The 23,166-nt window shown below is 41.6% G+C and overlaps 1 protein-coding gene across 4 annotated transcripts in view; it reads left to right on the forward strand.

Moving 5' to 3' along the window:
* Nucleotides 1–23,166, forward strand: part of FOXO3 (forkhead box O3) — a 149,073-nt gene that overhangs the window by 104,016 nt on the left and 21,891 nt on the right. For 3 of the 4 annotated variants that reach the window (XR_013345610.1, XR_013345609.1, XM_077812904.1), the window contains exon 2: nucleotides 20,710–22,151. The exons of the other annotated variant lie outside the window; for it this stretch is intronic. Coding sequence is in view for 1 of the 3 variants with exons in the window: in XM_077812904.1 (XP_077669030.1) it covers nucleotides 20,710–22,116 (1,407 nt within the window). In the remaining 2 variants the exon portion in view is untranslated. The remainder of the gene's footprint in view (nucleotides 1–20,709; nucleotides 22,152–23,166) is intronic. 4 annotated transcript variants of the gene reach the window in all.

Here is a 23,166-nt window from a genome sequence, read left to right on the forward strand (position 1 = left end):
ATAACAGAGAGGACAGGTCACTGATTACCAAGCGATCCAGATTGCTCTGAAACTTGGCGCATGCGAACAATATGTGTTTTAATACAGCTAAATGTAAATATATGTATCTAGGAACAAAGAAAGTAGGTCCTGCTTTCAGGATGCGGGACTCTGTCCTGGGAAGCACTGACTCTGGAAAAGATTTGAGGATCATGGTGGATAATCAACTGAACTCCCAGTGCAATGAGCTCCCAGTGCAATGCTGTGACCAAAAGGGCTTATCCAATATTTGGATGCATAAATGGGATTCTTGAGTAGCAGTAGAGAGGTTATTTTACCTTTTTATTTTGCACTGGTGAGACCACCATTGGAAAACTATGTCTCGTTCTGGTGTCCACAATTCAAGACAGGTGTTGATAAATTGGAGAGGGTTCCGAAAAGAGCCATGAGAATAATTAAAGGATTAGAAAACATGCCTCACTAATAGACTTAAGGAACTCAATCTGTTTAGTTTAACAAAGAGAAGCTTATGGGGTGACTTGATTACCGTCTGTACTTATCTATATAGGGAACAAGTATTTAATAATGGGATCTTCAGTTGAGCAGAGAAAGGTATAACATGATCCAATGGCTGGAAGCTGAAACTAGGTAAATTCACATTGGAAATAAGGTGTACATTTTTAAGTGAGAGTAATTAACCATTGGACCAACTTACCAAGGGTCATGGTGGATTCTAACCATTTTAAAACCAAGATTGGATGTTTTCCTAAAAGATCTGCTGTAAGAATTATAATTAGGGAAGTTCTGTGGCATGTGTTACACAGGAGGTCAGACCAGATGATAACAATGGTCCCTTCTGGCCTTGGAATCTATGAATCACAGAGATCATGAGATCGTGATTCTGGATATTCTCTATTAAAGTCTGTCTTACAAAGGTCTTGGTCCTGTAACACTTAGCAGGTGATTAACTTTAAGTGCATGAGCAATCTCATTGACTTCCCTTCCCTCTGAGGGCAGCATGTTGGGCATGCATCATCTTATCTCATGGGCATGGGGCCACGACCCCCAAGAGGCCGAGCAGCAGCAGCATCAGAGAGCATATGCCTTCAAAAGCTTGGGGGCCGGCAGGAGAACATACAAACAACAACAAAACCAGAAAAGCAAACACGTTAGCAAGATTCCTGCTTATTTTGTCTTGGGCAGGGAACTCTTTTTGTGAAGTGAGGAGACCGAAGGGGCAGACACTTCGGATGAGTAATGGTAGACCAGATTGTCTGGAACAGCTGTACATAAAGGATGGTAGTATGGGAGCAGTTTGTGGGAACTAAACAAAACCTAACAAGTGAAAATGAAGCTATCCTATTTTATACTTTTAAACTATTTTTTGTTGTGATGGTAGTGTCTTGGTTTAATAGTTTGTTTTGTTTTGGTTTTTTGCATGATATACTGTTGTTTGTCTATCTTGTCTATTGGATTTATAAGTTTTTGGGGAAGAGACAATGTCATACTCTTTATTTGTGCAATGCCTAGCACAGGGATTGGCAACCTTTGGCATGCGGCCCATCAGGGAAATCCGCTGGCGGGCTGGGATGGTTTGCTTATCTGCAGCGTCCGCAGATTTGGCCGATCACGGCTCCCACTGGCTGCGGTTCGCCATTCAAGGCCAATCGCAGCTGCGGGAAGTAGCGCGGGCCGAGGGATGTGCTGGCCGCCGCTTCCCACAGCCCCCGTTGGCCTGGAACGGTGAACCGCGGCCAGTGGGAGCTGCGATCGGCCGAACCTGTGGACACTGCAGGTAAACAAACCGTCCTGGCCTGCCAGCGGATTTCCCTGACGGGCCATGTGCCAAAGATTCACCGATCCCTGGCCTAGCATAATGGTGCCTCCATCCTGAGATAAATTAATATATGACAGGGATGTTGCTTATTGTATGCTTGTATTAATGTATCACAAAGACCACAACTGTTTACAGAATCAAGGTCCTGGAATGCATTACCTTGCATTCTGAATAGAGTTCTGGATCTATCAAACTTTAAGGGCCAAATTTTGCCTTGACATACATTCCATGCAATCCTTTTGAAATCAGCATGTTTTGATTGTGAACTGAATTTGATCCTAAGTTATTCAGTATTTTACTTCACTTTTTAAAAAGGCCTGAAACACAAATATTAAGTAACATAAATATTAAGATACCACTATTGTCCTAATCTCAGTTTCAAAATAAATGATTACGGTGTTACAGGTTCACATTTGGAACACAAAATGACTCCATTCATCACTTTGCTATTCAGGATTTGGTGTCAGGGTGTGGTGCTAATAATGTGTTGGAAGTATTTAAAGACTCTGATGACCTAGCTTTAGAGTCAACACTTAACCTACAATGATACTAGTTTCTCAAGTAAAGTAAATAGCCAATGAAAATAGACTTTCCTTACCTGTTCATTTTGCCTTGACTCTGGGGTTTCCTGGTTGGTGGTGCTTCATGCAGAACAGACACCATGGGAACATCCTGCTTGCCATATTAAAAGGGTGATTCACTGAAAGTATAGTAAGTGTCACCTTCCATGCTCTCTTCAGTGTTGTAGTTGGTCTAGTAAAAGATATTACCACACCCACCTTCCATCCTGGCAGTCATGAGGCATATTTTACCTCCTGTGGTTTAAAAAAAAATCTAGTGAAACCAGTAGGTTTGATTAAAGCAAAAACAGTTTCTGAGATGAATCAATAACGAGGAGTCCTTGTGGCACCTTAGAGACTAACAAATTTATTTGGGCATAAGCTTTCACGGGCTAGAACCCACTTCATCAGATGCGTGGAGTGGAAAATACAGTAGCAGGTATATATATATACATAGTACATGAAAAGATGGGAGTTACCAAGTGGGGGATCAGTCTAATAAGACAATGCAATTAACAATCGAATACCAAGGGAGGAAAAATCACTTTTGTAGTGGTAATGAAGGTGGCCCATTTCAAACAGTTGACAAGAAGGTGTGAGTAACAGTAGGGGGAAATTAGTATGGTAAAATCAGTTTTTGTAATGAGCCATCCACTCCCAGTTTTTATTCAGGCCTAATTTGATGGTGTCCAGTTTGCAAATTGATTCATCTGCAGCAGGGGTCCGCAACCTTTCAGAAGTGGTGTGCCAGTAATACACTTTAATGTTTTTAGAAGGTCTCTTTCTGTAAGTCTATAATATATAACTAAACTATTGTTTATGTAAAGTAAATAAGATTTTTAAAATGTTTAAGAAGCTTCATTTAAAATTAAATTAAAATGCAGAGCCCCCCCAGACCGGTGGCCAGGACCCGGGCAGTGTGAGTGCCATTGAAAATCAGCTCGCGTGCCGCCTTTGGTACGCGTGCCATAGGTTGCCTACCCCTGGTCTGCAGTTTCACATTGGAGTCTGTTTTTTGAAGTTTTTTATTGAAGAATTGCCACTTTTAAGTCTGTAATTGAGTGACCAGGGAGGTTGAAGTGTTCTCCGACTGCAGAGGTCGGCAACCTGCGGCACACGAGGTAGCACACGAGCCGATTTTTACTGGCACACTGCTGCCAGCCGGGTGAACAGCCCCGCTCAGCCTGCTGCCTGCCTGGGTGAACGGAACCCCAGGCTGGCAGCGGGCTGAGCGGGGCCGGCGGCCGGCATCCTGGCTGGCAGGAGCCAGCAGACGGAACCCCAGAGCAGCGGCGGGCTGAGCGGCTCAGCCCACTGCCGGTCTGGGGTTCTGTCCACCAGCCTTGCTCAGCCCACTGACAGTCTGGAGTTCTGGCCACCAGCCCCTTGCCAGCCAGGGTCCCGGCCATCTGTCCCTCTCAGCCCACTGCCGGCCTGGGATACCAGCCGCTGGCCCCGCTCACCTCACTGCTGGTCTGGAGTTCCAACCGCCTGGCCCCCTGCCAGCCAGTGTCCGGGCCTCCGGCCCAGCTCAGCCCTCCTGCTCTGCTCCTGGCCTGGGCTCAGCGCTCTGCAGCCCTTATCAAAAATTACACTAAAATTAGCTTAAAAACTTGAAAACTTAAATACTTTGTATATTACAGTAATCGTTAAAAAATGTATAATGTTAATAAATACATAGGTTTGATGAAACAAAGTAGTTGTACTTATGTGCCTGTGCTTAATTTGTGTTTTCGATGATTTACCTTCTAAACAAATCTCGCATGTCTTGCATCCCCAGAAAGGGCATCTCGCACCCCCAGGATGTGTGTGCACCCCAGGTTAAGAAACACTGCACTAAACTGATAAGATCTGCATTTTAATTTAATTTTAAATGAAGCTTCTTAAACATTTTAAAAACCTTGTTTACTTTACATGCAACAATAGTTTAGTTATATAATATAGACTTATAGAGAGAGACCTTCGAAAAAATGTTAAAATGTATTACTGGCACGCATAACCTTAAATTAGAGTGAATAAATGAAGACTCGGCACACCACTTCTGAAAGGTTGTCGACCTCTGTCCTACTGGTTTTTGAATGTTGTAATTCCTGAGGTCAGATTTGTGTCCATTTATTCTTCTGCCTAGAGACTGTCCAGTTTGGCCAGTGTACATGGCAAAGGGGCATTGCTGGCACATGATGGCATATATCACATTGGTAGATGTGCAGGTGAACAAGCCCCTAATGGTGTGGCTGATGTGGTTAGGTCCTATGATGGTGTCCCTTGAATAGATATGCGGACAGAGTTGGCACCGGGGTTTGTTGCAGGATTTGATTCCTGAGTTAGTGTTTTTGTTGTGTGGTGTGTAGTTGCTAGTGAGTATTTGCTTCAGGTTGTAAGCGAAGACTGGCCTGTCTCCCAATGTCTGTGAGAGTAAGAGATCATCCTTCAGGATAGGTTGTAGATCCGTGATGATTCGCTGGAGAGGTTGGGGGCTGTAGGTGATGGCTAGTTGCATTCTGTTACTGTCTTTGTTGGGCCTGTCTTGCAGTAGGTGACTTCTGGGTACCCTTCTGGCTCTGTCAATCTGTTTCTTAACTTCACCAGATGGGTATTGTAGTTTTAAGAACACTTGGATTGTGTGATGTGGTCTGGATGAAAGCTGGAGGCTTGTAGGTAAGTATAGCGGTCAGTAGGTTTGTGGTATAGAGTGGTGTTTATGTGACCATCTCTTATTAGCACTGTAGTGTCTAGGAAGTGGATCTCTTGTGTGGACTGGTCCAGGCTGAGGTTGATGGTGGGGTGGAAATTGTTGAAATCCCGGTGGAATTCCTCAATGGCCTCCTTCCCATGGGTCCAGATGATGAAGATGTCATCAGTGTGGGTCTGGTAGTCTCTTTTATTGAACCAACTTCGGTTGCTGAGAGAGACAAGCTTTCGAGCTACACAGAGATCTTCTTCATGTCTACGAAACATTGAGTGTCACAGCTAAACACAAGGTGGAACAGATAGTTTAGCATAAATAGTCAACACACATTTCAAGAGACCATTCAAGGTAAAGTGGCCCCTTTAGTCAGTCATAGGGAGGGAAGGAAGGGAATGAAAAGGGGGGCAGCTGGGGGTTTGTTAGTGGGTTATGGATTGTTGTAATAAGCCATAAATCCAGTTTCTCTGTTCAGTCCATGATATTTAGTGTCTAGCAAAGCTATGCATTTAAGCTTCCAGGCTCGTCTTTTGAAAGTGTTGTGCAGGTTTCCTTTGACGACTGGATAGGTCAGATATAGAGACTAGATACTAAAAATCATGGACTGAATAGACACACTGGATTTATGGCTTATTACAACAATCCATAACCCACTAACAACTTCCTCCCAGCTGCTTCCCCCTACTTCCTTTCCTTCCAGTGACTGGAGGGGTGTTAATGGGTCACCTAATCTGGAATGGTCCCTTGAAATGTGTGTTAAGCACTTACGCTAAACAATCTGTTCCACCTTATATTTAGCTATGACACATAGTTTTACCAACCTAACTTCTTTCCCTTCTCCCCCATATAGATAGCAATGTGTCGATGGGAGAGCGTCTCCTGTCAACAGAGCTACCATCTCTCATGGAGATGGATTAACTATGTTGACAGGACAAGCTCTCCTGTCTGTGTACTAGCATCTTCACTAGTGTGCTGCGGTTGCACCGCTGTAGTGCTGTACGTGAAGACAAGCCCTAAGCTTCCCAGACCTGAAGAAGAGCTCTGTCTAAGCTCGAAAGCTTGTGTCTCCCATCAACAGAAGTTGGTCCTATAAAAGCTATTACCTCACCCACCTTGTCTCTCTCATATCCTGAGACCAACACAACCACAATAACACTGTATACACCAAAGTGATAGTCAGCCATACAGCGACCATGGCCCCATCTACCCTATGATTTTTAAAAAGGGTTCTACATACACAGGTTAAATACTGTTATGCCCGAGAGTGTGGAGCGTGCATAACTGCGTTTAAACTATTAAATGGGATGGGATAGTGTTGTTTTTGAGACTGAGAGCTCTCTCCAGATCTCTTACTCTTTTCTCATGCAATACTGAGGGAAGTTGGAATAAAGAGTACTAAATAGGTGTGTGTATCTACTGTCTCAAAAAATTTCAGAAATGGTTTAAAGACATGTATTGCCCCACCTGCACGATTTGGCATACCATGCATTTAACATGTGTTTGCTGAAACCAATTATAAACCCATTTTAAAATGTATTTTCCAAATTCTGTGCTTAAAACTTGTTTCCTAAAATGGAGAAAATCTTTACTGTAGACAGGGCTTGGGTGTTCTCTGACATACTGGAGTGGAATAATTACAGCTCAAGATGAAAACTAGTTGATTCCTATTTTTAAAAACATTTTAATATTTTATAGCTAGCATTACAGCTTGAAGATGGTGCAGGCTACATACTTGTTGGTATCCTATAGTCACCTTCAGCTTTTTTTTTTTAAAGGGGAGATGCCCATTTTTCAAAGTGTTTAATTCACTCATCCATCACTTCCATACCAACTTCTCGAGCTCATTCAACTGTTTGGCCTCCTGTAAATAATTCTGGTTACAATTCTGCATTTCTCACATAGGAATAAATTCCTGTGGGAGCCATCAGGAGTTTTTGCTTGAGTAGAGACCACAGAATCAGGCCCATTGTAAAAAGAAAAATTTAAAATCACATTTCAAATGCTTCCTTAAGTTGTTTTGCATCATGGTCTTGGGGTTGTCATACAGACTGTTACTATTGCCGTGCCCATGGCCAGCTGAAATTAATCATATTTTAAAATAAAAAAAAATATTTAAAAGTAGATCATCTTTTCTGGTTCAATAATAAACTAATTATGTGTTTTAAATAGCTCAGAATAGAGTTCCTGATTCAGTTTAGTCTTCTTAATAGAAAGTCTGAGGACAATGCAGGAGGTAGTAAAGCCTCTTGCTTGGAGAACTGTTACTCCATGCCAGCTTTTGAAGGGCCTGTACAGGCCTGCTGAAACTTGGTCAGTTTACAACGTGTTGATCTATTTCTCTAATCAGTCACATGTTAGCTATATACTGTCACCAGATTTGAAAGTTAATATGTGCAGCTGAGTGCTTCTGATTAATACTGTCCACATATTTAACAATCTATTGCTGACCTGCTATTTCAGAGTTAACTCTTTGCTGAACTAAACTCAGCACATTAGTACGCTTTTGTAAATCAGGCATTCCCTTTTAAAGGTTGCATTGTTAATATGATATATTAACCAACACAGACACCATGAAAAAGTCAAAATTTTGCCAGTCACTAGAACAGATGTCTCCAGTTGGGTATAGGGAAAAGAAGTGGTAATCTCAGATGTTCTTGGCACATGTTAATACTTTAATGACCGCTTTTTTGCCATGACCCCTAATGGTAATATCACTTACTATTTTAATCTTTCGTTACCTTATATAGTGGTTAACATATATACATTATTGTATAAAACTAGGGTCTGATCCTGCAAGTCAGCAGGACTGTTTGCATGAGAGAGGTACTGGGATTTTGGGATGCTTATAAATACAAATGGAGCTGATTAGTTTTATTCTTTACCTCCTACAGTATGGTTAATCTTGTTATAGAATAGCTAGTTTAGTCACGTTTCTTAGGCTTGGTACATTTCAATAAAATGTGTGTATTTATAAAGGGTGGTATAGCATTGACTCACCCTAGTGATCGTTCATGTAAAACTAATATTTCTAGCAGTGGATTATTATAGGCCGTAGCAGCACTTACTCACATTTATTTAGAACAGTATGAAAGGACACCTACATGTTCATCTAAGGAGTCAATGTATAGTGAAGGCCATATGTTGAGAAAGAAAGAAAATAGCTATTTAATACTTCAGTTCCCACAAAAATGTGTGAGGTATTTGCTATGGTGGTTTTCTTTCTTTTTTTAATCAGTTAGAGGGAATACACTCTTGTAGTTTAAAAATCTGCAAGCCAAGAATTTGCCTTAGAATAAAACTGGAATGTTCACATGATGCACAGCCCAAAGATAATTCAAGTCTACTGGAATTCTTTCATTAACTTCAGTGGGCATTGGATCGAGCCCATGGTGAACAGGGTAACTATTTTTGAGTATTACTGTATTGAATAACATTGTGATTAGTGATGTGTGTGCCTGCTCTTTTCCTGGGACTTTCTTGAATTGAGAGGGAGAATTGTACTTTCCTATTGTGGTACTATATAAACATAATGTGATATAATCTCAGAAGTTATCATGGGGAAAACGTTTTAAGTAATAACTATTTTTAAAAGAACAATAAGACATACATGCTAATGACACTGATCATAAGTAGGGATTCAGAGTTTCTGTACAGTAGTTCATCATATCAACATCTTTGAGGATCTCCATGGTTACTACAGAAATTAATGCTTTGTTTTGAAAAGAAATTGTTTCAATCCTTTTCGTTGTGAAGAAAACGTTTTGTGTGAGACCAGTGCAGAGCCGCCTCATTGAGTCAGCAGACAGACAAACTGAGAGCTCTGTGAGCAGTGAGTTCCTCCTATTCATCTCAGTGAGTTAAATCTGAACACTAATGATGACTGCTTTTATATCTACATTAACTCTTTCACTGTTGATCATTTTAGTAAAAAAATCAAGCTTTTCTGGAACTGAGGGTAGATTTAGGGTTGTTAGCAAATCTCGAGTATAGTAACATCTCTCTTCCAGCACACACACACTCGGATTCTTGGACATAAACATTAAAAATGAATCAATGACTAAAATCAGGAAACAAGAACATACATGTAATATATAAAGGGACATTATGTAGGGATTCTGATAATTGGAGGTTCAGATAAGAGGGTTTCGGATTAATGGGCGTATACTTACTGTACAACCCTCTTATAAAAAAGATTGGTGAATAATAGTTTACTAATGAAAAATAGTGAAGGATGTGAACTCGGGTAAGGGTTTTAAGCTGTAATAGCACCAAATTGTCAGGGTCCACCCATTTCAACCAAGTGCAGAAAACTGCAGAAACCTAAATTCTGCAGCAGGGCCCCTCCCCTCCCCTCCAACCAACCATGGCCTAATGAAAATTCTGCAGCTGCCTGAAATGCATAGAGAATACATGCATCAGATACAGAAGACTTTGATTAATTAAAGGATATAATGCATAACAGTTGATGCTATAATAGACAGTAAAATACGTTAGTAAATATTTTTCCATATATTTCTCACTATTCCATAATTTCCAGTTTGCTGAAGAAGAATTCAGTGCGGGTGTGCACACCCTTGGGTAGGGGGATTGGCCACAAAGTTCAGGCCCACTGTGCTTTAGAACACATTGCTCTATCCTGCTTCTCCTCCACCTCTTGTCTGCTAAGAGGGGATTGGCAACTCCATCCCTCCCCATCCTGCTGATGGTGAGGGAACCTCCCTCTTCTCCCCCCACTCCAAGTATTGCACAGAGGGGGATGTTTTGGTGGCTTCTTCATCCACTGAACGACGCTGGGTCTTGATCCTGACGATTGCTTCGGTAGTCAGTGTTCTGTGTGCTCTGCTTTAGCCCAGTCTGTTATATTGTATAAAAGACAATATGGGATGTATCTCACGGTATGGGCTAATATAACAATTTACCCAGAGCTGTGGGACTCTGAGCACCTACATGTTGCAGCACCTGATGTACAAACTGTTATTTCCAAACACTTGATTGTTTTCCAAAATACCAAAAGATTAATAAAAAAATAAATTTATAAAAACATTGTACTAATCAGTAGGAATCCACCCAAAAGACTGCCTACAGTGTCTGCAGAATGGATGGTGTTCTCTTCAGCCTTGTTGTTTCTAACCACGTTTACAAAAAGTGCATCTGCAGATATGAAAAAACAACAACATATATTGCGTCCAGTAATTTCAAGTGACATTTGAAACAGCAAAGATACCAGACCACCCCTCCAAATCAAGCTTTTTATTATGGCAAATCAAACTCCGCTTTCATTGCAGTGACCCTGGTAATCTGAACTAGCCGGGTTTACTTCTCAGGGTATGTCTACACTGCAATTAGACACAAGCAGCTGGCCAGTGCCAGCTGACTGGGGCTTGTGGGCCTCTGGCTAAGGGGCTGTTTAATTGCGGTACAGACCTTCGGGCTTGGACTGGAGCATGAGCTCTGGGGCCCCGGAGGGGGAGTGTCCCAGAGCTTGGGTTCCAGCCGGAACAAAAAGCTCTACACAACAATTAATATAGTCAGCTGGCATGAGCCTGCCATGGTTTTTTTAGTTGCACTGTAGACATACCCTTACTTCACTAGTTTTATCTCAGTGTAAAATCATTTCCTTCAATGGAGATACTCCATATTTACATGGCTGTGAGTTCAGTATCAGGCCCAATTTATTTTCATTTATTAAACTATTTTTACAGGGCAGCTCAGTTTAGCAGTTGTCAGCAAACTTTCTACAAGATACAGTTACTTGTTGCTTAACCAGACCTGTTGGAGGGCAGCATACCGGCCAAATTCAAACTTGCTGCAACTCTGTTGAAAATAATAGTCACACCAGAAATGAGTTTGCCCATAATTTTTAAGATTCTGTTTAACAGAATGGCTGGCTGTAGGTGTTTTCATTTCTAATCCTTTTTCTTCTCTATAGTACCTCCTAATAAATATAAAAAACTGGATTCCCTCAGTTTCTTTACCCTTGGATGTGATTTTTAAAGTTTGAAAAATATATTTTTTTAAATACAATGGGAACTGGAAATGTTTCATTTTTGAATTTTGTACAAGTTAAGATTTCAAATAGGAATTTTATTACGGGGCTGTGATATATACCAGAAAAGATTTTAATGTATCCAAATGTAGGGTCTGTCCTGCCAGGTGGGGAATCTATCTAGATCCTAGCTGACTGCACTCAGTGTTCATTGGCTTCAATGGCAATAGAGGGCACTTAGCATGTCAGTAGGTACCCAACACCTTGCAAGATCAAACCCTGATAGTAAATTTTTATTCTTAATTGAAAATAATGTTGTGATCTTGAAGTATTTGCATTCATGATCTAGTGTCTGGATGGGGGCGGATAATGGAGCTCTTGTTTACAAGACCCATCTTCAACTCCTGATTAAATTAGTTTGGGGGGTGTGCGCGCGTGTGTGTGTGTGGATTAGGGTGACCAGATGTCCCAATTTTATAGGGACAGTCCTGTTTTTTGGGTCTTTTTCTTATATAGGGTCCTATTACTCCCCGTCCCGTCCCGATTTTTCACACTTGCTGTCTGGTCACCCTAGTGTGGATGCAGATACTTTATTTTTACACAGTATTCTGTGTTAAAGTGTATGTGTGCAGTTTTCTAATGTTGACAGGAATTGCTGGAGTGCTCAGCCAAAAGGAAAAAAAAACCTTCTGAGAGCGGCTTCCAAAGTCCAGTGTGTGCCGGAAGCACAGGTTTGGCTGTGTGGAATGGAATGTTCTCTGTACTCCTCCAAGAACAAAACCAGCTGGGAAATAGGCTACTGAGACAATTTCTAAATCTGAAAAAATAAATGCCGCACAGCCGTTGCCGTCTCTCTTCATGAAGTTTACTTCACTTTTCGGCACATTCATTATGTTGTGGTTTTTTAGGGTGAGAGGTTGTTTCTACTTTTTTTTTTTCTTTTTTTAATCCTCTGACTTTTTGCTGTTTGGTCGTCCTCTAAAATTACATTATTTACATTATTGAGATTTACTTCACTCCCTTCCCCCACTCAGTGGAAAAAAGTAAACTGAAACCAGCGTGCTTTACTAAAAGCAAAACAAATGGTAGTTATTTGAGTCCTCCTGTGGTCATTGGATGGCTGTCTGTAAAATAACTGGAAATTTTGCAGCTGACTGGAAGTGATGTGTTCAGCCAATTCCCAGACACTTTTACCCCGTTTTTTGTGTTGTTAGAGTAGTAGTTTTAAATGTCAGTGTTTTTAAAGAACAGGGGCAGCAGCATGTTTTAATGATAATGTTATTGTGTAAAACATTTGATTAAATATATATTTAACTAACTAACTCATATAACTGTTTTGCTGTAACTTCCCTATTGTACATACACTTTCAAACAGTGTGTAAGAAGTCCTTTTCAGCAGCTAAATGGGGAGGGAGTAAAATTCCTACACATGGGAGTTTCTTTCTACTTATGCTGATGTAAGGGAGCAAAAGCCAGCAGAAAGTACATGTGTAGGAGAGCTAGTTTCCCCTTCTCTAAGCGAACTTTCCCATCACAATATGGCACAGTTGGGATCCTCACTTTCGGGTGGACTGAGGTCTGCAGGGTAGTCTCCTATCTGACCACAGCAGATTTCAGAGTGTAAATCTTCACTCCAATGAATGTTGCTTCAAGCAGTTCTAATTATTCCCTTGATGCCCTCTACCTTTTCGAAAAAAGAAAAGGAGTACTTGTGGCACCTTAGAGACTAACCAATTTATTTGAGCATAAGCTTTCGTGAGCTAACACGGCTGTTACTCTGAAACCTACCTTTTCGAAGAGTAGGAGAAAGGATGTGCGTGGGGGAGAGAGCTAACTGCAGCAAGGCTCTCTCCTGGCTCCTCTCTTAAAACTACACTCAGAAATACCTCTCTCTTGAGAAGAGAATAAGAAGGGAATTCCACAAAGCAAACTTTTCAGAGTTCCAGCTGACTTTTCTCTTCCTGCGATTTTTTTCTACAGAAAGGTCACCCCAGCTTGGTCATCTGGGGCTAGCAGAAAGGAGCCCATGGCTCACTTTTTTACTTTATTTCTGCTCAGAACTTTAAGTGCAATAACCATTGTTAACTGTGTATAAAGGGCCGCTGCTCTCACTTTGGTAACAGTCCTGTTCTTTCACTGCATGTTCTGAACATCTGTTGTGATTCACAGATTTCATCAGATATTGAGACTAGAAAATGAAACTATATCAAGAACATTTCAATTTGTGTGTGTTTGTAATATCTATATTTCATGCTGATACACAGTTTATGGAGAGAATATGGAATGCAAAATCTAGCGCTAATGCAGCGTTTCAGATTGAGAAATCGAGCACTGAAATGTGAAGAAATCTCCAATTCTGTATTTTTTTCCCTGCAACTTTAACTGCTTAGGTAAACATTAATAACAAACAGGAATATATTTTAAAAAATAGGTTTATATTCAACAAGAAACACAGGAAATAAAAATTACATACGTGTAACATGGCTGAGTTAATGTTGTGGGAGAAAGCTTGATTTGAACTTTTACTTCTGAGTGCTTTGTTTCTCTGCGTCTGCAATGCATTAACACTAGTTATTGTGTTGCATGTCCCTGGTATTCTTAAAGGAAAACAGGGACAGAGAAGATAAAATGTTCTTGAGTTCTCTGGATCTTTTAAATTTCTTGAACCAGAGGAACATGGCAGTCCTGTGGAGCTATGTAGGAAAGGTCCTTTCAACACTAACAAGTTGGCTCTTCACCGAGTAAAACAACACTGTCTAAAAGAGGTGGTTAAAGGCAAAAACACATCCTTTAAAAATTGAAAGTCAAATCCTAATGTGGAAAATAGAAAGGAGCATAAACTCTGACAAGGCAAGTGTAAAAGTGTAATTAGGCAGGACAAAAAAGAACTTGAAGAAAAGTTAGCAAAAGACTCAAAAATTAAAAGCAAAAAAATATTTTAAGTATATGAGAAGCAGGAAGTCTGCCAAACCAATCAACGGGGCCACTGAATGATTGACATGCTAAAGGAGCACTCAAGGAAGAGAAGGCCATTGCAGAGAAGTTAAATTAATTCTTCGCATCAGTCTTCACTGCAGAGCATGAGGGAGATTCCTTCCCCTGAGCCATCCTTTTTAGGTGACAGATATGAGGAACTGTCCCACATTGAGGTATCTGTAGAGAAGGTTTTGGAACAAATTGATAAATTAAACAGTAATAAGTCACCAGGGCCAAGTGGTACTCACCCAAGAGTTCTGAAGGAACTCAAATATGACATTGCAGAACTACTAATTGTTGTATGTATCCTATCTTTTAAATCAGCTTCTGTAACAGAGGAGTGGCGGATAGCTAATGCAATACCAATTTTTAAAAAAATATTCCAGAGGTGATCCTGTAAGACTAATTTCAGTACCAGGTAAATTGAAACTATAGTAAAGAAGAGAATTATCAGACACTTAGATGAACGCAATTTTTTGGGGAAGGGTCAACACAGCTTTTATAAAGGGAAATCATGCCTCACCAGACGAGTAGAATTATTTGAGGGACATGTAACTTAGTCTCAGCATTCACCAGCTGTACCTCATCATGCTAATCTTCAGGCTTTTTTGTTTTTTTAACAGGGGCTTTTAAGAGTTAAGTTACACAAGTCTCTTTTTATTTTAAGTGAGTAGATTCCTTGTTGCATTGTTGATAATTTTCAGCCTTTTTTTTAAAAAAAATAAATAAATAAAGGGGGGGGGGCTTTGAAGATTTAAGTTACACAACTCTCTTTTTATTTTTAAAGAGAGTGGATTCCTTGTTGCGTTGTTGAGAATGATAAATTGATACCACATGTTGCTTCCAGACAAAAAAGTCTCTGTATTCCTGTGGAAGCACTTGCAGCTGGTGTCTGAGTTAATGGATGGGCTCCACAAGGTAAACACAGTTTGGAAGAGACTGAAACAGACACTGGCTAGGAGAGGCGGGGAAATTCTTGCATTTTTAAAGACGAGGGGTTCTGCCAGTTTTGCCTGATGAGGATAAAATGCTGAAATACTTTACAATTGCAAGGCCTTTGTGGCAAGGAGCAGTTAGGTGTCTATATCAAATCTGGTATATAATATTTTGGAAATGATAAAATGCCCGGTATGTAATCCTACCTTTTTGTAATCCTATCAAAAAAGGGTCAGAGAAATAAGTTATCAGGACATAATAGGTACACCCATTTTCTAGAGCAAAACATAGCTGATTTTTTGAAGGAAGACTAATTTAAGGAAGTTTTATGCAGTGGATAAAAGTTTGCTCATTAAAATTTGAAAATATAGTTCTGGGTTCTATAAAAGTAGTACTTCCATGAGTGCTGTTGATCTGAGCACTGGTCTGCTGATTCATTATGAAGGGACCATTGTATGCTAATGAGCCCTGTCCTAGCATACAGCATTCTGTCCTTTTCACATACAAAACAATATGAAAAAATTAAAGGTTGAGATATATAACAGACACAAGAAAGCACACAGCAGAGGAGCCAAGGGAGAGAGTTTGACACTCCAGCCCCATTTTCATAGCTCCACTAGATAAGTTTCAGGCCCCAAGCATTTCCTCCTACCCATGTGGCCCACCTCCACCAGACTTCTCCTTCCAGACGTGGTCTATAAAAGGTCTCCCCTCCCCCCCTCAGAAATCCCAGCAGAGTTCTTTAGCCACTTGCAACAGCAAGAGCCACAGTTCAGACGCAGCAGCCTTCTGACTTCATGTGGACTCTCTTCTTCCTGGACTTTTCATCTTGACAGTGGCATCTCCAGTTGCTTCTAACATCTTGCTGACTCTCTGACATGCATGCCCCCTTGCTGCTAGGCTCACTCCCCCCTGCTCATCATGCATCTCATCAGGAACACCACAACTTGTCCCAGCTCCAATTCTGCTCAGTACCCATCTCAGCCTTTCCCACCCACTAAAATCCATAATCACTAACACCAGTGTTCAAATAATTGAGTTGCCTGTAACTTTGAGAAGTGTGCAGCCAAACAAAGGCTCAGCTTTTTCTTATTTTCTTGCCACCATCTTATTTTCTCCTCATGGCATCTTTCCTATTGTTCTTCATTTTTGTGTTGAATCTTTATTATTTTTATTATTTACTATTTGTAGCGCAGAAATGCCTAGATCCCCATTGAGGGATTGGGGCTCTGTTGTGCTAGGCACCTATACAAACACATAAGTACTCTATACATTTGATTTTAGACTGTAAGGACCACAGATATTCTATCTGTTAATAAAATATATAGCACACTTTGGGCACCACAGACAATAAAGGGAACAATGCACCGTATTTTTTCTATTCTGTTCTTATCCAGATCCTTATATTGCGCCCATCACTGAGGTATCTGAGCCCCTTTCACTGATTCATTAAACAACATGACTAGCATCTGTCTCATGCATATGTCCTCCAGTACAGTGCCACGAGAGTGCCATTATAGTATCTTTAAAGCGTCTCATTGGGCATGGAAGGATTTGTTATATTTCCATCTTAATGGCTTAATCCTGCTCCCATTCGCAAAGGCAAAACTCCAATTGATTTGAATGGGAGCTGGATTGAATCCTCACTTGGCGTTTTCCTGTGGGAGGTCCCTTTGTGGTTTGTCACAAGGATGATATATTTCTAATGCAGATTTTTGTGAGTGAATATTTCTTTCAGAATCTTTTACATTTTTTTTATGACAGTGATATAAGTCCACGTGACACTTCAGAAATCCTGTAAAAGAGAGGGTCACTCCCACTTTACAAGATGATGGACAGATCCTATCGCCTTTGCTCATGAGACCAATCAGTTGCATTGACTTTAGTGGGAATGCTAACAAGAGAAACACTAGCAGGATCAGGCCAGAATTCAGACTGACTTGGATAGATGTGATACATGGGACCATAGTTCCAGCACAAGAAGGTATCAAGACATTGTGAAGAGAGTAATGTGGGAAGGCTACACAAAATAATTGTGTTTTAAGGAAGTATTTGAAAGGGGAATGGGAGGGCCCTTCGTGTATGGAAGCAGAGAGGCATGCGTGGAGCAGGGTGGGGGTGTGGTGGGACACAAAAGTAAATAGGCAGCAATTATGCTACAAAAAACAATCTTCTTACAGAAACCAATAAAGGAAAACCAGAGTTGGTATGTAAATGGCACTTTGTGTAACTTAAATGAAAACAAACCGCTTGGATTTTTCATAACCACCAATTTTCAGTGGAAAAATTATTTTTTTATTTTTTTATTTGTGTAATACCAACACTGTGCCTCAAAGAGATGATGATCCATATAAAAATACAAACTACATCTCCCTCCCCCCCCCCACCCCCACATTTAGGACCTGATCCTGTAAACTGCTAAGCTCTCTCTACTCCATGAAGTCAATGCAAGTTGAGACCACTCAGCATTTTGCATGTCAGGGATTTATGGGATAGGGTTAGAGCTGGCAAGCATCAGTGGGTTGTTTTGCATTGAAAATGGGTGGCGATTGACATTTCAGGCAGTATGTTTGTATGTCTTAAGTTACATAAAGTACTATTTACATACCAACTCTTGTTTTTTTTTTACTGGTTTCCGTAAGAAGATCGTTTTCTTTAGCATAATCACTGGCCAGTTTACTTGTGTGTCCAGTCTTCGTTGTGCTCTTGTTATAGTGGTTTGAGTGACTTTTTCTTACTGTTGTGTGCAGTTAGACCTAGGATTGCAAAGTGTCTGGTTTTCGGTCGGAAAGCCCAGTCAAAAAAGGACCCTTTCAGCTCTGGTCAACACCGCTGACCGGGCCATTAAAAGTCTGGTTGGTGGGGCTGGCAGGCTCCCTGCTTCGCTCTGCGCAGCTCCCAGAAGCGGCAATATGTCTCTCCGGCTCCTAAGTGGAGGGACGGCCGGGGGCTCCACATACTGCCCCCACTCCAGCTCCGCAGATCCCATTGGCTGGGAACTATGGCCAATGGGAGCTACAGGGGTGGCACCTGCAGTGGAGGCAGCACAGAGCCGCCTGGCCACCTCTACACGTAGGAGCCAAGGGATGTCGCCGCTTCCAGGCTAGACCACCCAGAGCCTGCTCCCGCACCCATGCCCCAGCCCTGAGCCCCATGCACACCCAAACTCCCTCCCGAAGCCCATATGCCACACACACTCCCTCGCACCTCAACCCCTTGCCTCGGCCTGGAGCCCCCTCTCACATTCTGAACCCCTCAGCCCCTGCCTGGAGCTCCCTCCTGCACCCCAAACCCCTCATCCCTGCCCCCAGCCCAGAGCCTGCACCCCAACCCCCTGCCCCAGCCCAGTGAAAATGAGCGAGTGAGTGAGGGTGGAGGAGAACAAGCGACAGAGAGAGTGGGGATGGAGTGAGCAGGTGGCAGGGCCTCGGAGAAGGGGAGGGGCAGGGGCGGGGCAAGAGTGTTCGGTTTTGTGTAAAAAGTTGGCAACCCTAGTTAGGCCTGATCCTACAACTGGATCCATATGGACAGACATAAATACTTCCTGCACAGAGGCCCATTGAAGCCAGCAAGGCATGGGCATAAGAGTCCATCCACATGGACCCAGTTGCAGGATTGGAGCCTCAGGTAGGAAATGTTAGTTACATTTTAAAAACTCAAATGATTTATTTAAGAGCCCTGTTGAGGGAGAGTGGGAAAGTGGGTAGTGGCATCTGGTTAATATAATTTAAAACATATTTCTGCCGGACCCTAAATATAGTTAAAATCTCACTAATTCAATAATAAAAAAAATTCCCTCCTGGCTAGACTGAGGAAATTTTATGCTGAGAATGAACCCAGAATAATTTTTTCAAGGCATTATATAGTCCCTTGGAAATATAAGAGTGTATAATTGAGATGCTGATACAAACTTAACTTTAGTGTCATTATGGAGTCTTGTTTGCTATGCTGTGCAAATTGTTTAAAAATAACAACTCCTGTTCTGAACTGTAGTTTATTAATTTTTCTTTTTCGTGAGTGGTAAACAAGAATGTTTCTGTGGCCCATGTGTGAGAAGAATTTGAGAGAAGTGGCGGGGGGGTAGGGGGGCAGTTCTGAAACTGACCAAAAATACAACATTAAAAAATTTATTTACAGTCAACAAAACAGAAAAAAAATAATCTGGGCTACATTTCTTCACACAGCCAATGTGTCTTCATTTCACTTACATCAAACGACCCTTTATGTTAATAGTATGAATGCTAATGTGTTTATGAATAATTGTTTGGTTGTGTGTGTTCTTTGTCCAGTTGAAACTGGAATCCCTTCAGTGCATTGTAAATGGAAAACACTTATTCTGGCTTGTTTGATTACAATGAGAGCCTGTTTACTTTCTCTTTTTAAAACATGCTGGTGGAACACATGTATTTGTATCCTCCACATAGATACAGCTGATGTTTGCCAATATTTTAAAAACATCTATGACTTAAAACTTGTTCATATTTAATATACAGCATTAGTACAACTGGTTTGCCAAAATAATATGGCATCGCTCCAAAACTCTTTAACTTGAGCATAAAATCAAAAAACATACAAATTCTTATTAGCAGATTTCTTATGGTCTTTTTAGCTGTATTTTAAGCAGAGGCTCTAGAGTGAGATTTTGATCTCAGTTACACTTGTGTAAGTCTGGTGTCATTTTATCTGAGTTACTGGGAGCTAGTTTTCTGGGTCTCTCTCAGGATTTTGTACTGGGTTCAATCGCCATAGTGTGAAGTCACACCACTCTTTTGAGAATGCATAGGCAGAATACAGGACTATTTTTCATTTCTTGTGCCCAGTGTATCTGGTGGCATCTGGCAAGATTTGGGATTCATTGGACCTTTTATGGGTATTTCTGTTACTAACAGCCTGCTGTGCTAATGATCTTATTGCGCATAATGGCGTTCCAACTTTGGGACACTATGAGGATGCTGTGGGTGCAGGGAGCAACAGTCTGGCTACCTTGTATATATAATTCAGATTCCAACAATGGAAAGAAAAAGTACATCCCACCTCCAGTGTGCAGTTCTATAGGAGGAGGCGGGAAAGCAGTTGTGATTTGCACTGGAGTATTGTTATAATACATGTACAAAATTGCATTTCAGTAAAGAATACAAAGGTACTTACAGAAGCTGCAATGAGAGTAGACAGCCTTTCAATCACCTTTATTGAAGTGTTTGCAGTTCTCATTTTGAGAGAGTTGGAACAATAGTAACTCATAATTTAATCTGTATGCAGGACATTTTATTCAGTCAAAAATAGAAGCGGTACAGATGCGGTTTGTTTGTTTGTTGCTGTTGAATGATTTGAAAGTCTGAGCAACCTACAGAGGGCTCAGTTGTCACGCTCAGCCCAGAAGAAGGGTGGGTTGTCAGGGTGTCAGTTGCAGCTCCCTCGTCCTGCAGTCCCCAGCCTGGGTGATGGTTACACCAGTGGAGGATGGGCCCAGCAGAGTGGAGCTCTGCCACATTCCTTCTCCCTGGAAGTGCTCTCTATGTCAAGGGTGAGGCGGGATAAGGAGCGGGCTCTGCTTTACAGCAGCATGACATTCTCCACAAGGAAAACTCCCTGCTCGCAATTTACACCCAGTATCTGACCCCTGCCTGAGCAGCCCAGTGTTTTGATCGGATTTCAAAGTTTTGTTTAATTTTGGGCTTGCATGATTGAGATTAGACTAGCAGTGGAAATGGTACTTGCTCTGACTTTCTGTTGTATTCCTTTCCCACAGAACTCAATCCGGCATAATTTGTCACTTCACAGTCGATTCATCAGGGTACAGAATGAAGGAACTGGGAAAAGCTCTTGGTGGATGATTAATCCAGATGGTGGAAAAGGTGGGAAGCCCCCCCGGAGACGTGCTGTTTCAATGGACAATAGCAACAAGTACACAAAGAGCAGAGGCCGAGCAGCTAAGAAAAAGGCAGCCCTGCAAGCTGCACAAGAAGCTAGCGAGGACAGCCCATCGCAGCTTTCCAAGTGGCCAGGGAGCCCAACTTCCCGCAGCAGTGATGAGCTGGATGCTTGGACAGATTTCCGCTCTCGTACAAATTCAAATGCCAGTACAATAAGTGGCCGTTTGTCACCGATATTGGCGAGTACCGAACTCGATGACGTTCAGGATGATGATGCTCCACTTTCTCCAATGCTGTACAATAGTCCATCAAGCATGTCCCCGTCGGTAAATAAACCATGTACTGTTGAGTTGCCGAGGTTGACTGATATGGCAGGCACAATGAACTTGAATGATGGACTGACAGATAACCTCATCATGGATGATCTTTTGGACAATATAACGCTCCCCTCTCCCCAACAGTCACCATCAGGGGGGCTCATGCAAAGAAGCTCCAGTTTTCCATATGGTTCCAAAGGTTCCGGACTTGGTTCTCCATCAAGTAATTTCAACAGTGCTGTGTTTGGACCATCATCTCTGAATTCTCTTCGTCAGTCTCCCATGCAAACCATTCAAGAGAACAAGCAAGCTACCTTTTCTTCCATTTCTCATTATAACAACCAGACGCTGCAGGATCTGCTGGCATCTGACTCACTTAGTCACAGTGATGTCATGATGACGCAGTCTGATCCACTCATGTCTCAAGCCAGCACAGCTGTGTCTGCCCAGAATTCACGCAGGAGTATCATGCTTCGTAGTGATCCAATGATGTCATTTGCTGCTCAGTCCAACCAGGGAAGTTTGGTCAATCAGAACCTGCTCCACCACCAGCATCAATCTCAGAATTCTTCTCTTGGTGGCAGTCGTGCCTTGTCAAATTCCATCAGTAACATGGGCTTAAATGATACGAACAACTTGGGGTCGGCCAAACACCAGCAGCAGTCACCTGTCAATCAATCTATGCAAACACTTTCTGACTCGCTCTCAGGCTCTTCTTTGTATTCCACTAGTGTGAACCTTCCAGTCATGGGGCATGATAAATTCCCAAGTGATTTGGACCTGGATATTTTCAATGGAAGCTTGGAATGTGACATGGAGTCCATTATCCGCAGTGAACTCATGGATGCAGATGGGTTGGATTTTAACTTCGATTCCCTCATCTCAGCTCAGAACGTTGTCAGTCTGAACGTGGGGAGCTTCACTGGTGCTAAGCAGGCTTCGTCACAGAGTTGGGTGCCAGGCTGAAGGATCTTTGAGAAAAGGAGAAATGGGCAAAGCAGGTCAGTGTTCTGTAGACATGGTAAAAATATTTGGTTTGTTGTTTTTTATTGGTGTTTACCCTGAGTAGTCAATAGTTTGTGTGCATTAATGCTATTAATGTGGTCTGTGGTGAACTTGTTGTATTGTGATATATATGATATAAGCAAACTTGGGAGGTGTTGAGGGAGGGGAGGAAAAGCTAAAGGTTGTAAAGATTTCAAGTTCAAAGTTCAGGGCTAACCCCCAGACCCCAATTAGGCAGTTTCTTCTTAGCTGCAACACTGTCACTGAGGGAGACAGTGTCAAAAGCCACCGGCTTTTTTAATTTAGTTTTTAGAAATGTTAACTACTAATTAAACCAAACTTTTTAGTTACAAAAAATAATGAAAAACCAATTAACAGTGGAAGACGTGTGTTTTAGGACTCATGGAACTCAGAAATGACTTATTTTTATATCACGCCAGACTGAACCTTCACTACAGTATACAGCCCAGGTAACCAAATAACTGGGGTGATATGCAGGGATGGTTGGTGGCAGAGGGCCCCGTGGTGTATGGAACAGCAGTACAGCATAGGATAAGAGATTGCACTCATGGATCTACTCAGTGCATGAATCTGGTGCGGTAAAGTGCACAACGGATTGGGACTTAATCAGAGCTGTATTTTTGCTATACATATTTTTCACATTCTTTTCTCAAGGAAAAAAATGCAAAAATCATGGAATTATTAGGAACCTGGGCCCAGGGAACAGCCATTTTAAATGTGTAAAATGTGTAAGGGGTAATCACAGCCACAAGTCGCCAACTCTTTCCATTTTAGGGCCCAATCCTGTAATCTGTCCTATGCATGACTCCTGGTAACTTCACTTAGAGTTTCACTCACATAACACCAGCGGATTTGGGCTGAAATATATTCCTGGTTAGGCGTTAGCCTCTTCCCATCTTTTTGAATTGACTACAGTTACATGGGGTTTCTCCATATTTCTTTTCCTTAATAGTGGAAATTGTCAAGCTTGCCGCTGATGTCAATGTGCTC

Source organism: Eretmochelys imbricata, chromosome 3, assembly GCF_965152235.1.
Source record: "Eretmochelys imbricata isolate rEreImb1 chromosome 3, rEreImb1.hap1, whole genome shotgun sequence".
NCBI classification, from domain to species: domain Eukaryota; kingdom Metazoa; phylum Chordata; order Testudines; family Cheloniidae; genus Eretmochelys; species Eretmochelys imbricata.